This window comes from Microcaecilia unicolor, chromosome 1 (assembly GCF_901765095.1).
Source record: "Microcaecilia unicolor chromosome 1, aMicUni1.1, whole genome shotgun sequence".
Classification (NCBI taxonomy): domain Eukaryota; kingdom Metazoa; phylum Chordata; class Amphibia; order Gymnophiona; family Siphonopidae; genus Microcaecilia; species Microcaecilia unicolor.
The window spans coordinates 652,942,815-652,957,647 of NC_044031.1; the positions used below are offsets into that span (position 1 = coordinate 652,942,815).

At 44.9% G+C, this 14,833-nt stretch overlaps 1 protein-coding gene across 1 annotated transcript in view; it reads right to left on the minus strand.

The window, feature by feature from the left end:
- The window catches only part of TMX2 (thioredoxin related transmembrane protein 2), a 42,335-nt gene that overhangs the window by 2,154 nt on the left and 25,348 nt on the right, over positions 1-14,833 (minus strand). The window contains exon 7 of the mRNA XM_030186137.1: positions 1,559-1,688. Within this exon, the coding sequence (XP_030041997.1) occupies positions 1,559-1,688 (130 nt within the window). The remainder of the gene's footprint in view (positions 1-1,558; positions 1,689-14,833) is intronic.

Below are 14,833 nucleotides of genomic sequence, written 5' to 3' on the forward strand. Positions count from 1 at the left end.
CTGAGGTACCCCTGAGTAGTGGTGTGCCTTGGTTCTGTACTCTCTCAACTGCTGTTCAACATTTTCAATAGCTCCTTAGCAACTCTCCTACAGGACCACAATATCTCATTTATTTTAAATCTACGCCAATATCTTGTTAATTTACCCTGCATCCCCTCTCTCTTTGAATCTAAACCCTATACAGACTGCACTGCTGTCACTCTCCAGCTGGCTGACATCTCAAACTTGTCCTTAACCCTTCCAAAACCACAGCCTGTTGGATATCCTATTGTTATGCTGTTAACAAAATTGTAAGTTTTATGTTAAACTGTACCTGCTCTACAAGGCCTTGGATGAATCTCTTCATAAAGGCGGTTAATAAATCCCAAATCAATTACTAAATAAAATATCAGGATCCTTGAACAACCCAACTATTCCACTTATCTTCTTTAATTTACCAATCTCTCCAGTGGACTCCTATCGGGACCTTGGCATTATTATTGACTCTAAACTCTCTTTTCATAAACAGATCTCTCAGGTAGTAAAGAAAGATTTCTCCAGGCTATACCGTCTGTGTTCTGTTAGACACTTCCTTGATTTTCCCTCACTACATACTTTGATCCATGCTTTCCATGGTACAATAATCCATGCTGTATTATTGTAACATTGTATATGCTGGTTTGCCAAGGTTTCAATTACATCGCTCCAAACTTAACAGAACTCTGCAATTCGCATGCTCTTCAAGGCTAAATGCTTCAACCCAGTAACTCCACTGTTTGCCAAATTGCACTGGCTGCCTATTCAATATTGCTTTTGATTTAAAGTTCTCCTCCTTGTGCACGAGACATTACATCTAGGTAGCCCAGTCTTACATTGCTGCTCTGATTACCCCCTATACTCCATTCCATACACTTCGATCTCTTGATTCTAATTGTTTGGTAGTAATCTCTTCTAAACAGGCTTTCTATGAATCTACTTGAAATTCTGCTTTTTTTCTTTTTAGCCCCCTGCCTCTGGAATAGCTTACCTTCAGATATCAGATTGGAACCCTACTTTGACAAATTTAAGATGAAGCTAAAAACTATTTTTGGACAGCTTTTGGAAAAGATCCCATTTAAAAGATTATCCTATGTTTTTTGCATAGACACACCTCACTTCGCAAAATCTATCCTTTTCCCCCACCTTCTCCCTCCTTTCTTCCTTGTCCCCTTGAATGTGTATGGTTGAATTATTTCCTATTTTAACTGGTGTTCTATTTCCTATGATTTTATGTAATGTTAGTATTGTTAACCACTTTGACCTTCTTTTAAGAAAAGGTAGTGTATATCAAGTTTTAAATAAACATATATCCCTAACCACTTTTCTGACCCTTCACACTTCTGTTGCCTCTGTTTTCTTTCTTTCTTTTTCTTCTCTCTTACTGCTTTTCTTCTCTCCTCCCATCTCTCTCCTCTGCTATCTTTATTTCCATCTTCCTCTTCATACCTCTAGGACCTGGTTTTCTTTCCTTCCCTCCCTGAACCACAGAGAAGTTCAAGCACAACTCCCTCCTTCCCCCGTCTCCATCTCCTCCTTGTACCTCAGAGAAGCTCCAGGACACGGCTCGTCCCTTCTTGTCAATCTGTGGCCGCCGGAGGACCTCCTTTCCGCCCTGAAACAGGATCAGTGTGGGGAGCTGCTTGGTGAGGGGTGATGTGCTGACCGTATACCTATAGAGAGGAAGGGAAGGAGCAGAAGAAAATACTGACTAGAAATGTAAAAAAAGTTAAATGGTTTCAACTACAATTTCCTACAAAAAATGTGGAAATCAATCAATCAGATGCTACAGTGAGCTGGCCCCAATCACTCATCCTGTTCGGTATATGATAAGTGATGTACTTGAGACATAATAAAGGCAATATTCAAATACAAACCATGTGTCTACATTTAGGTGTCTAACTTTTCCAAATATAGTCTCCTAAGTTTACTGAAAATAAGTGCCAAACAAGATGCACATAAAACTGAGGCTGCTACATCGAGACCTGCTATTCAGCCCCCCCCCCCCCCCAAAAAAAAAAAAAAAACCATTCAGCACTGACTTCTGGCATAACTTTGTTCTCCTGACCTCTTTCTCCAAATGTTTTTAAAGCATCTAAATGTAAGTAATATGGGACAATTTTCAATTTGTCAGATTTAGGTGTCTAACCCTCTGAAATTGTGTGCTTAAGATTTTTTTTTGAATATCAGCCAATGGGGTTACATATCCAAAGCTTACCTGTGCATACATCAATTAGATGGTTGCAGGAGGGAGGAAATGACATCATTGCATCAGATGGCGGCTTAGGAGAGGAGATCCACCACAATCCCCTTACAAATATAGCAGCTGTTGATCCTGTCATACTCCAAGAGGCAAAAAATAGCTTGAAAGTACCTCCAGACTGTCAGGAATTTCAAGATAGCTTTTGAAAAGATACCCAGCTTGAAAACGGAGCACAAGATAGCATCACACAAACCCACTGATACTGCCTTGGTGGAGCTCTCGCAATCAGATGGCTCAGCGGTACATAAGTATTGCCATACTGGAAAAGACCAAAGGTCCATCGAACCCAGCATCCTGTTTCCAACAGTGGCCAATCCAGGTCACAAATACCCGGCAAGATCCCAAAAATGTACAAAACATTTTATACTGCTTATCCCAGAAATAGTGGATTTTCCCCAAGTCCAGTTAATAATGGTCTGTGGACTTTTCCTTTAGAAAGCTGTCCAAACCTTTTTAAAACTCTGCTAAGCTAACCGCCTTTACCACATTCACTGGCAACGAATTCCAGAATTTAATTACACGTTGAGTGAAGAAAAATTTTCTCAGATTCATTTTAAATTTACTACATTGTAGCTTCATCGCATGGCCCCCTAGTCCTAGTATTTTTGGAAAGCGTGAACAGACGGTTCACATCTACCCGTTCAACTCCACTCATTATTTTATAGACCTCTATTATATCTCCCCTCAGCCGCCTTTTCCCCAAAGCTGAAGAGCCCTAGCCGCTTTAGCCTTTCCTCATAGGGAAGTCGTCCCATCCCCTTTATCATCTTCGTCACCCTTCTCTGCACCTTTTCTAATTCCACTATATCTTTTTTGAAATGCGGCGATCAGAATTGAACACAATATTTGAGCTGCGGTCGCACCATGGAGCGATACAAAGGCATTATAACATCCTCATTTTTGTTTTCCATTCCTTTCCTAATAATACCTAACATTCTATTTGCTTTCTCAGCCGCAGCAGCACAATAAGCAGAAGGAAATGTTAAGTAGTAGTAGTTTCAATGTATCATCAACGACGACACTTAGATCCCTTTCTTGGTCCGTGACTCCTAACGTGGAACCTTGCATGACGCAGCTATAATTCGGGTTCCTCTTTCCCACATGCATCACTTTGCACTTGCTCACATTAAACGTCATCTGCTATTTAGATGCCCAGTCTCCCAGTCTCGTAAGGTCCGCTTGCAATTCTTCACAATCCTCCCGCAAACAACTTTGAATAACTTTGTGTCATCAGCAAATTTAATTACCTCACTAGTTACTCCCGTCTCTAGGTCATTTATAAATATGTCAAAAAGTAGCGGTCCCAGCACAGAGCCCTGGGGAACCCCACTAACTACCCTTCTCCATTGAGAATACTGACCATTTAACCCTACTCTCTCTTTTCTATCTTTTAACCAGTTTTTAATCCACAATAGAACATTACCTCCTATCCCATGACTCTCCAATTTCCTCTGGAGTCTTTCATGAGGTACTTTGTCAAACGCCTTCTGAAAATCCAGATACACAATATCAACCGGCTCCCCTTTATCCACATGTTTTGTTCACCCCTTCAAAGAAATGTAGTAGATTGGTGAGGCAAGATTTCCCTTCACTAAATCCATGTTGACTATGTCTCATTAATCCAGGCTTTTGAATATGCTCTGTAATTTTGTTCTTTATAAGTCTCTACCATTTTCCCCGGCCCCCGACGTCAGACTCACCAGTCTATAATTTCCTGGATCTCCTCTGGAACCTTTTTTAAAAATCGGTGTTACATTGGCCACCCTCCAATCTTCCGGTACCACGCTCGATTTTAAGGATAAATTACATATTTCTAACAATAGCTCCACAAGCTCATTTTTCTGTTCTATCAGTACTGTGGGATGAATACCATCCGGTCCAGGAGATTTGCTATTCTTCAGTTCGTAGAACTGCCCCATTACATCCTCCAGGTTTACAGAGAACTCATTAAGTTTCTCCGACTCGTCAGCTTCGAATACCATTTCCGGCACCGGTATCCCACCCAAATCTTCCTCGGTGAAGACCGAAACAAAGAATTCATTTAATCTCTCCGCTACAGCTTTGTCTTCCCTGATCGCCCATTTTACTCCTCGGTCATCTAGTGGTCTGATTCTTTTGCCGGCTTCCTGCTTTTAATATAGCTAAAAAAATTTTTACTGTGTGTTTTTGCCTCCAACGCAACTTTTTTTTCGAAGTCCCTCTCAGCCTTCCTTATTAGCGCTTTGCATTTGACTTGACATTCCTTATGCCGTTTCTTATTATTTTCAGTTGGTTCCTTCTTCCCTTTTCTGAAAGATTTTCTTTTAGCTCTAAAAACTTCCTTCACCTCACTATTTAACCACGCCGGCTGTCGTTTGGTCTTCTGTCCTCCTTTTTGAATACACGGATGGTGTTTTTGAACAGCATCCACTCCTGATGTAAATTTTTGACCCTCGCAGTCGCTCCTCTAAGTTTTCTTTTCACCGTTCTTCTCATTTTATCATAGTCTCCTTTTTTAAAGTTAAACGCTAGAGGGAGTCACGTGATGCGGTGAGAGAGGAAGACGCGTGTCTTTGCTCTCCGAGGCCCCACTGCCAGACTTTACCCTAAAAATCACAAAAAACCCACGCTAATCGCCGTGACAACAGCGGAAGATCAATAAACAGCTGATGGATAAATTTGTGGAAACTGGAACAAAAGCGATGCCGGCACGCAGCGCAAAAACGGCGAAGGACAAGGCTAAGGCGGCGGACCATGCTGAAGAGAAGGCCCCGCCACAAGGCGAACAGAACTTCACCGCGTCTCAGCTAGCACAATTGACTGCCGCGGTGACACAAGCGCTAGAACCGCGTCTAGCAAAAATCTCGGCGCAACTAGAACAGTATGATTCCCGCCTGGAGGACGCGACGCAACGAAGCGTATTGGAGAGCTCGAGCGGCGAGTGTCAGACATAGAAGACGCGCAGGCCCCCCTACATAGCCAGCAGCAAACCACAAAAGCGACGGTGGAAACGCTGCAGCAGAAAGTAGACGACCTAGAAAACAGGGGCAGACGGAGCAACTTACGCTTGATCGGCATCCCAGAATCAGTAAAAGACTCAGTGCTAGCAACAGTGGTTGAAAAATGGCTGACAGATGAATTCGCGCTGTCCGATCACGCTGGAGCTCTATGCTTAGAGAGAGTGCACCGAGTAGGCCGGTTTCAAGATGGCCGCCAGACTCCACGTGCAGTTATTTTAAAAGTTCATAATTACCTGCACAAACAGGAGATTTTGAGGGGTTATCGCTTAAAACGAGATGATACCAAATTTGAAGGGAAAATTGTAAGAATCTTCCAAGACTACTCAGTGTCCCTACAGGATCGCAGAAAGAAATTCACACCATTATGCCGACGGCTGCAGGAGCTACAGATCCAATTCATGCTGATATACCCTGCGGTATTAAAGATTCAACAAAGTGGAAAATGGAAATCATTTGATTCAGAGGCGGCTGCCAAAGATTATATACACAAACTAGAACAGAACAGACAACAGTTGGCGGAAGGACAATCAGGAGAATGACTGGAGATTTCAGCTGGTGAGATATGATAAGAAAATTGCTGTTGGGCACACATTACATAAAACAGATTAGGGCGCAAACACATTAGGTCTGGTGGGGGGGCCTCGGGCATGGCAGGGGCTCCTACAGATTTGCTGTTAAGAGAGTTGGGGAAAGTGGATAGTTGGAGTAGAACAAGGGGGGAGGGCAGGGTGGGTAGGAGGGATTTAGTAATAGTTAAAACTAACGCTGCAAGGTATTCTCAAGGGAGGAAAGAATCTATACAACACAGTCTCAAAAAACAACAGAGGAGTTTAAAAGATAGGGTGGAACACACGCAGAAATGGAAGAGGAGGGTCTTCGGGGCCAGGCTGGGAGCCCGGGAGCCACAGGCTAAAATGTTTGCCTCGGCAATAGTGGAAGCTTACGGGTGGGGTGGATAAGACAAGATTAATATCTTGGAATGTGTGTGGCATCACATCTCCCACCAAAAGAACCAAAATATTATCGGCTCTTAAAAGACACGGGGCGAGCATAGCTTGCCTACAGGAGACTAGACTCTCAAAAGAAGAGAGCGAAAAACTAAAAAGAGGATGGGTGGGAGAGGTATTTTATTCCCCGGCAACAGGAAGAAGGGGTGGGACGGCTATCCTATTACACAAATCTTTGAAAGGAACCGCGAAAATGCTGTTTAAAGATGGGGAGGGAAGAATTGTGGGAATACAGCTTAACCTGCAAGGGAAGCAAATGCTTCTGATCTCAGCATATGGCCCCAATACATCTGCTAAACGTTTTTATGCGCAGCTACTAACACATTGTCATACACACGCAGGCCTCCCCGCGGTGGTTGCCGGGGACATGAACCAAGTGCTAGACCCCCTCCTAGACAGGACGAGGAAACCGAGTTTTGGAGCCGTATCAGACATTTCCCTTTTAGATTCGTTCTGTCAGAAAACGGGCTTGCTAGATCCATGGAGGATATTACACGGTGAGGAGAAAGACTACACTCATACCTCCCGTGCACACCGCACCCAGTCCCGCTTGGATTATATACTAACCTCCCCCGACATATTTCAGAAAGTAACAGAGGCGGTCATAGGCCCCGAGGAAATCTCTGACCATGCCTTGATATGGGTTGATTTGGAGGGAGAGGCATACTTTAGGCAGTCCCCGGGGTGGAGATTCCCGGCATACTTATACGCATCGAAAGAATTTGCAGAACATTTACACCAGCACTGGGAAGAATTTCACACACATAATCAGGCACATGTAGAAGACCCCATTCTGTATTGGTCTGCAGCCAAGGCGGTCTTGCGGGGACAGGTCATAGCGTATGTGAGCAAACGAAACAAGCGAATGGCCCAAGGCATAGTAGCTCTGGAGAGGCAGCTAAGAGAAACAAGAAAGCAGTATGCCAGACACCCCTCGCAATATACCTATGAGCTTCTTACATCTACGAGGGTGGCATTAAACAGCTTACTCCAGGAACGAACAGCACGCTCAATGCTGTTTAGAAAATACAGATTGTTTAAATATGGAGATAAAGCAGGGGGGATGCTTGCGAGACTTGTTAAAGGCACGCGAAAGACCCACTACATCGCAGCGGTACATGGACAAAGGGGAGAGATCATCACTAAACCAGATGAGATAGCCCAAATCTTCCAGCAGCATTTCGCCACACTATATAAGGGGGAGAAAGAGACGGGAGGCATTCAGGAAGCCATCAGAACATACCTAGATAACGCTAACATGGGGAAAATATCTCCGGAACTACTCGATCAAATTAATAAACCGATTGGAGCAAAAGAGCTCCAGAAGGCTATAGGTGCACTAAAAACGCACTCAGCACCAGGGCCCGATGGACTATCTAGTGAATTCTATAAAATGCTTAAACAAAAAATACTGGGGCCCCTGACGGAATATCTTAACGAAGTGGTGGATAATGGTCGATTCCCCTTGCATGCTAATACGGCCCTGATAAGCTTAATTCCAAAAAAAGGGAGAGACTCACTACAACCTAGCTCATACAGACCAATCTCCCTGATCAATGTGGAAGCCAAACTATTGTCAAGGATATTGGCAGACAGGCTGGCACCTCTTCTTCCACAACTGGTTAAAGAAGATCAGTCTGGATTCGTTAGGGGGCGCCAATCAGTTCTGAATGTGCGTAAATTCATATTAGCCACACTAGTAGCTCCTAGCACACATTCTCAAAAATTGGCGGTGAGCCTCGACGCAGAACGGGCATTCGACCGGGTGTTATGGCCCTTTCTGTTTGAAACATTAAAGTGGATAGGTGTTACGGGATGGCTACTACAGGCCGTCACAACACTATACACTGACCCCCGGGCCATGCTATTAGTTAACGGAATTCGAACAGAGGGATTTGACATCGAGAAAGGAACACGTCAAGGCTGCCCGCTATCCCCGTTACTCTTCCTGTTGACCCTAGAACCCTTGCTGAATAAGATCCGACTACACGAGGGTATACAGGGGGTCAAAGTAGGACAGCATGAGATAAAGGTGCTGGCATACGCTGATGACCTGCTGTTGCTGCTGAGCACTCCCCGAACATCGTTAAAACACCTCCTAGACACTGTACACAGCTATGGCAGGCTCTCGGGCTTCCAGTTGAACCTGACAAAATCCCTGGCACTGCCCCTAGATCAGGGACTGAGGCATGAATGGGGAGAAGTGTTTCCTCTGCAATGGGCAGAGGATCAGATTAAGTATCTGGGGGTAATAGTTCCTGCTGACATGGGGCGCCTATACGACAGGAATGTGCTTCCAGTCCTACAAGAGACCAGACGCGTGTTAAACCTATGGAACACATGCCCACTTTCATTATCAGGACGCATAGGATTAGTTAACATGATGATAGCCCCTAAATGGTTATACCTCTTTCAGATGCTCCCATTATATTTAAGACAGAGAGAGGAAAAGGCCCTCAATAAAGTGATTCAGACATTTTTGTGGAGGGGGCGGAAGCCTCGGCTCCCCTTGAGTGTTATTCAGAAGCCGAGACTGCATGGGGGGATGGGCCTGCTCAACATAAGATATCTGACTATAGCATGCTCGATGAGACACATTAGAGATTGGCTAACAGGACATGGAGAGTTTTCAAACACACAAATAGAGCAGGCCCTCTCACCCACAACACATTTAGGGTGGTGGCTACATGCATCGGGCAGCAGCAGAGTTAAACCCAACTTAAGAAACAATCCATTCGTCCACTCAGCAAGGGCGGCGTGGAGATGGCTGTGCAGGAGACACTGGTTCAAGTGGTCTGCGACCCCCTTTTTGCCTCTGCTTCATAACCCAGATTTTACAGAGGGCACAACCTCAGCGATGTTTGCTAGATGGAGAAAAAAAGGAATTCAGTATCTGTACCAGCTGTTGACGGAGGAGGGCAGAGTACGACCATTCCCGGAATTGCAAACAGAATTCAACCTACCAGAGACTGATCAGTTTGCGCATTTGCAGATACAACACTACTTATCTGAATTGGGCTGGACCAACTTAAGTGAGGATGTACAGGACACTTTAAACACAGCATTGACTTTGGGGGCTCAAAACAAAGTGCCCCTGCGATTCCATCACAGATATCTACAAGACTCTACAGAGGACATTGATTACAGAGGCAGAGCACAGAAATGGGCAATGGATTTGAATGCGGAGGTGTTGGAGGAGGTATTGCAGAACTTTTTACACCTGGCAATACGCACCTCAATATATTCCAGACACTGGGAGATACAATACAAATTTGCACTACGACTTTACATCCCACCAGCTAGGGCGTTCAAGGCAGGATATGGTGGCACGGGTGCATGCCCTCATTGTGCCCAGGCACTGGCGGGATTAGGACATATGTTCTGGTCTTGCCCTCAGGTTGGGCGTTTTTGGTCCCAGCTGTTAGCGGCCGTCAAACAATACTGGAGCTGCAACACAATACAGAGGCAGCCTTTACTGCTCTTTGGAAAATACTGCTACACGGGACATGCCCCGCCAGGACTTAACTCCTTTCTGCACAGGGCAGTGCTGATCGGCAAGAAGATAATACTGCTCAATTGGAGAGCGAACGAGGGGCCCACGCTGGGAGCTTGGAGGACCAATATGATTGAACTCTTAAAACTGGAACGATGTGGAATTACAGACATTTCCTCTGTGGAGGGCAAAAAGCTGGAAACCACCTGGGCGAACTTTTGGAATACTCTACAACCACACGCAAAAAGTAAAATCCTAAATTGAGAGACTGTGTGGATACAAATGAGAGACCTTGAATACCTGTAGACTGATAGTAGGCCATTGAGAAACCGGGGGGGGGAGGGGGGGGGGGAGGGAGGGAAGGGTGGGGGGGAATTATGAAGGGGGGGGAAGATGGGAAGAGATAGAAGAAATGTTAGATAGACACATTGGAGTGCATCGTTGTAATAGTGTTGGTTCAGATGTTAACCCTGCAAAGATCATTGCACACTTGTACACTGTTTATTGAAATTTGCAATAAAAATGATTGAAACATAAAGTTAAACGCTAACGTATTTGATTTCCTATGTATACTTACTTCAAAGCTAATATCAAATCTGGTCATATTATGATCACTATTATCAAGCGGCCCCAGGTAGATGGGGATCAAATGCCATGCCGATTAGAGCTCTACTGGTGGCTTAATGAAATGTAAATTGAAATAGTAAGTGTGAGAGCAGACATTCATTCCTGTCTGGAGGAGCTGTGGGCTGACTTCAACAAAATAAGCTGTAGGAAAGGTGGAGGAATAGGGGGATGCCACTGGCGCAATACTGCAATGCTTGCTAGAGCTGGAGAGAGTTAATGAGGATGCCCTTCGAAGACCTGGAGAACTGCTCCAGGCATAATAATCTCTGCTTTTGTGGGGTGCTGGAGGATCTAGAAATTTCCTGTATAGAGTTAAAAAAAATCATTATCAAGTTCTTGTGAGCAGTGGGAGAAAAGGACAAGTTTCCCAGAACTGAGACTGAGTGGGCTCACTGAATGTTGGGCCCTAAAGAAAACAACTGGTCTCAAGATGTAGTAACATGTTTTCTTCATTATCTGAACAGGAAGCAAGTGTTGCAAGCGGTGAGAAAGATTGGTCAAGTCACTTGGGAGAATCATAAAAACGAATTATTCATGGATACATCTCCTACCACACTGTAAACGAAGGGAGTTCAGAGCGATCACAAAAAAAGTTGTGCAGCAAAAATAGCTGCTATAAATAGCTGTATCCCTTTGGAATAGGGTTTCTATCCAAAGATAAATCCTATAGAATGAGGCTATTAAGATTCTGCTGGATGCTAGACGAAAGGGGCTATAGGAGGTGATCCCAGACAAATTGGGGACCAAGCACCTAAATAAGATCTCTGTACGAAAACGGCAAAAAGCTGAAAAAGGAGTGACATGATCAAAGAGGCAGTCGGGAGAGCCTAGCACCTCTGCTGGCAGTGATATGTGCGTTTTTTTGGAGCTGGAAGATTGATGTGCTGAACTGTGATAATGGTTCGCAAGATCCTATTGTGAAATGCCTGATGACTGCCTCAAACAGGGGCAGGTATTAATATGAAAGATATGATAAATGCACCAAATCCTATGTGGAGACTGCTTGAATATGTTTGACTGGGCATATAAATAGCCAATAAATGGCATAGTGTGTTGGAGGAAAAGACTGTCTAGTGGGTATGCGCTTCCACTAAAGGCCTGGGGTGGGAGAATCTGACTGTAGAGGCGTGGAATGTGACTGGAGGAGGACGTGTGGAGGGCTGTGCTGCTAATGAGTGTGGTGTGAGACAGGAAAGTGTTAGTGTATGAGTAAGGATGGTTTCGTTAGACTTATGGCAATGAATGTTAGAAGCTTACACCCCACCCCCCTAAATGGTGACATTTTATAAAGAGGTAACTCATTTGAAGATGCAAGTGGGTTTCTTGCAAGAAACTTCCCTACTATCTAGGCATGAATGCCTAATTGCACACGTGCTCCCCCCCCTTTTTTTGCATCTAACAAGACAGGGCAAAAAAACAAACAGGGTGGGGGTAATAACTAGCACAGGAAGTGGTGTGTGCAGTCCATCAAGTGCTATACTGCAACAGGACATGTTTATCCACTCCTACCCTAGCTGAGATAATATTTAACCATTTCTCTGACCTCATGTGCAACTTTCTTTAAATCAATCACCTTACTTTCTAACTCTTCCTACTTTACCTATCTATGTGTTACATCTTTGCTTTACCCTTCACTATCAATTATGTTCTATTATGTATTGTGTTGACATTGTAGATAGTATACCATACCATACTTTGTATTGTTTTTGAATATTTTTACTGCTGTAATTGTCTATTGCTCATGTTTGATCTATTCTTACTTTACACTGCCTTGAGTGAATTCCTTCAAAAACGCGGTAAATAAATCCTAATAAATAAATAAATAAATAAATAAATAAATAAATAAATAAAGGTAAGAACAGAATGGAAGATACATTTTTGTTAAAATAATCATATAAGGATTACTTTACACCTAATATCTTGTGATCTAAATAACGAATAAGCACCTTTCTTTGACTTAATGGAAAATAAGATACTGGGGGTTGCAGAGGGTCACCTAATTATAGGACAGGATTTTAACGTTACAATTAACTCTGGTATGGGCAACACAAATGGAGGGGTATAGGTTGGAGGGGATGCTATACCAAATTAAAAAAAAACTTTGGGTCAACTGGTGACAGATGCTGGACTTTGACAAAATATTGGATAAATTTGATTTGGAAGGTAAAGCATTTTGTGGAACAAAGGGCAATGAGAGATCTTATTTGGGAGCATTAGGGCTAGGTACTGTTAAAAGGGGGAAGGGAAGAGAGACTTCCTGACTGTATAAATCATTCAAATCCCTCCCCCCTCCCAATTCCTGATACAGAATTTATCAACATTGTAAAAGAAGACTTGAATCTACAAATAGACAAGCATTTGCAGTATAGCGCTGTTGAGTCACCTAAAGGGAACTATGGCATCCAATATGATAGACAATGAATATAAAGGTAAAATTATGTATAATCATACCTGATAATTTTCTTTCCATTAATCATAGCTGATCAATCCATAGACTGGTGGGTTGTGTCCATCTACCAGCAGGTGGAGATAGAGAGCAAACTTTTGCCTCCCTATATGTGGTCATGTGCTGCCGGAAACTCCTCAGTATGTCGATATCAAAGCTCCATCCGCAGGACTCAGCACTTAGAGAATTACACCCACGAAGGGACACTCTGCCCAGCTCACCACCGCCGAAACGGGGGAGGGGAAATAACCCAGCTCATCCCCACACAAGTGGGGGAGGGGAATCCGTCCAGCTCATCCCCGCGGAGCGGGGGAGGGACACCACACCCGCCGATGCGGGGGGATCTGGCTTATCCTGCAACCGCAACCGCGGGAGGAGCTGACTGACCCTAACACCGCCGAAGCGGGAAGGGTACAAAGCTGCCCTACAGCCGCACGAAGCGGGAGGGAGTGCCGGCAGAATTTATGTCTCAATCCAGCCCCGTAAAACGGGGGGGAGAGGAATGCAGCAGCTCACTGTAACACAAACTCGTCTCAACTCTTGAAGAATCCAAGTGAAAAAACTTGAACACGAAGTCTTTCTGAAGTAACTGAAGACTAAACTTGCACCTGAAATGCAATCAGAATAAAAACAGTACAGATATCTGGGAGGGGCTATGGATTGATCAGCTATGATTAATGGAAAGAAAATTATCAGGTATGATTATACATAATTTTACCTTCCATATCATCAAGCTGATCAATCCATAGACTGGTGGGATGTACCGAAGCAGTACTCACCCAGGGCGGGACATTGAAATCCCTGACCTCAACACTGAAGCTCCAAACCGGGCCTCCGCCCGTGCAGCCACCGTCAAACGGTAATGCTTGGAGAAAGTATGAGCCGAAGCCCAAGTTGCCGCCTTGCATATCTCTTCCAAGGAGACGGATCCGACCTCTGCCATCGAGGCCGCCTGAGCTCTCGCGGAGTGAGCCTTCAGCTGGCTAGGCGGCACCTTCCCTGCGGCCACATAAGCCGCTGCAATGGCTTCCTTGACCCATCTTGCCACTGTAGGCTTAGCAGCCTGCAGACCCTTACGAGGACCTGCAAACAGGACAAACAGATGATCCGATTTCCGGAAATCATTGGTCACTTCCAAGTATCTGATGATGACTCGCCTCACATCCAGATATTTAAGAGCAGAGTACTCCTCTGGGTAGTCCTCCCTACGAAAGGAAGGGAGACAGAGCTGCTGATTCACATGGAAGCGAGAAACAATCTTGGGCAGGAAGGAAGGCACTGTGCGAATAGTCACTCCTGCCTCAGTGACCTGCAGAAAAGGCTCTCGACATGAGAGCGCCTGGAGCTCGGAAACTCTTCTGGCTGAAGTGATAGCCACCAAAAAGACTGCTTTCAACGTCAGGTCTTTCAGAGATGCCCTTGACAAGGGTTCAAAAGGCGGCTTCTGCAATGCTCTTAGCACCAGGTTGAGATTCCACGCAGGCACCACTGAGTGCAGAGGAGGGCGCAGGTGATTAACTCCCTTGAGAAAGCGCACCACATCTGGCTGCGAAGCCAGGGAAGCACCCTTCAGGCGGCCCCTGAAGCAAGCCAGAGCCGCTACCTGGACTTTAAGGGAACTGAGCGACAGGCCTTTCTCCAGACCTTCTTGCAGGAACGCCAACACTGAAGAAATTGGAGCAGTGAAGGGAGAAAGTGAGCCTGCTTCACACCACGCTGCAAAGATACGCCAAACCCTGGCGTAAGCAGTAGAAGTAGAGCGCTTCCTCGCTCTTAGCATAGTGGCGATGACCTTGTCTGAGAAGCCCTTCTTCCTCAGACGCTGCCGCTCAATAGCCAGGCCGTAAGACCAAAGGGAGAGGGATCCTCCCTCACCACGGGACCCTGATGTAACAGGCCCTGCTCCACTGACAGCCGCAGAGGATCGTCGACTGAGAGCCTGAACAAGTCCGCATACCAGGGACGTCTGGGCCAATCCGGACC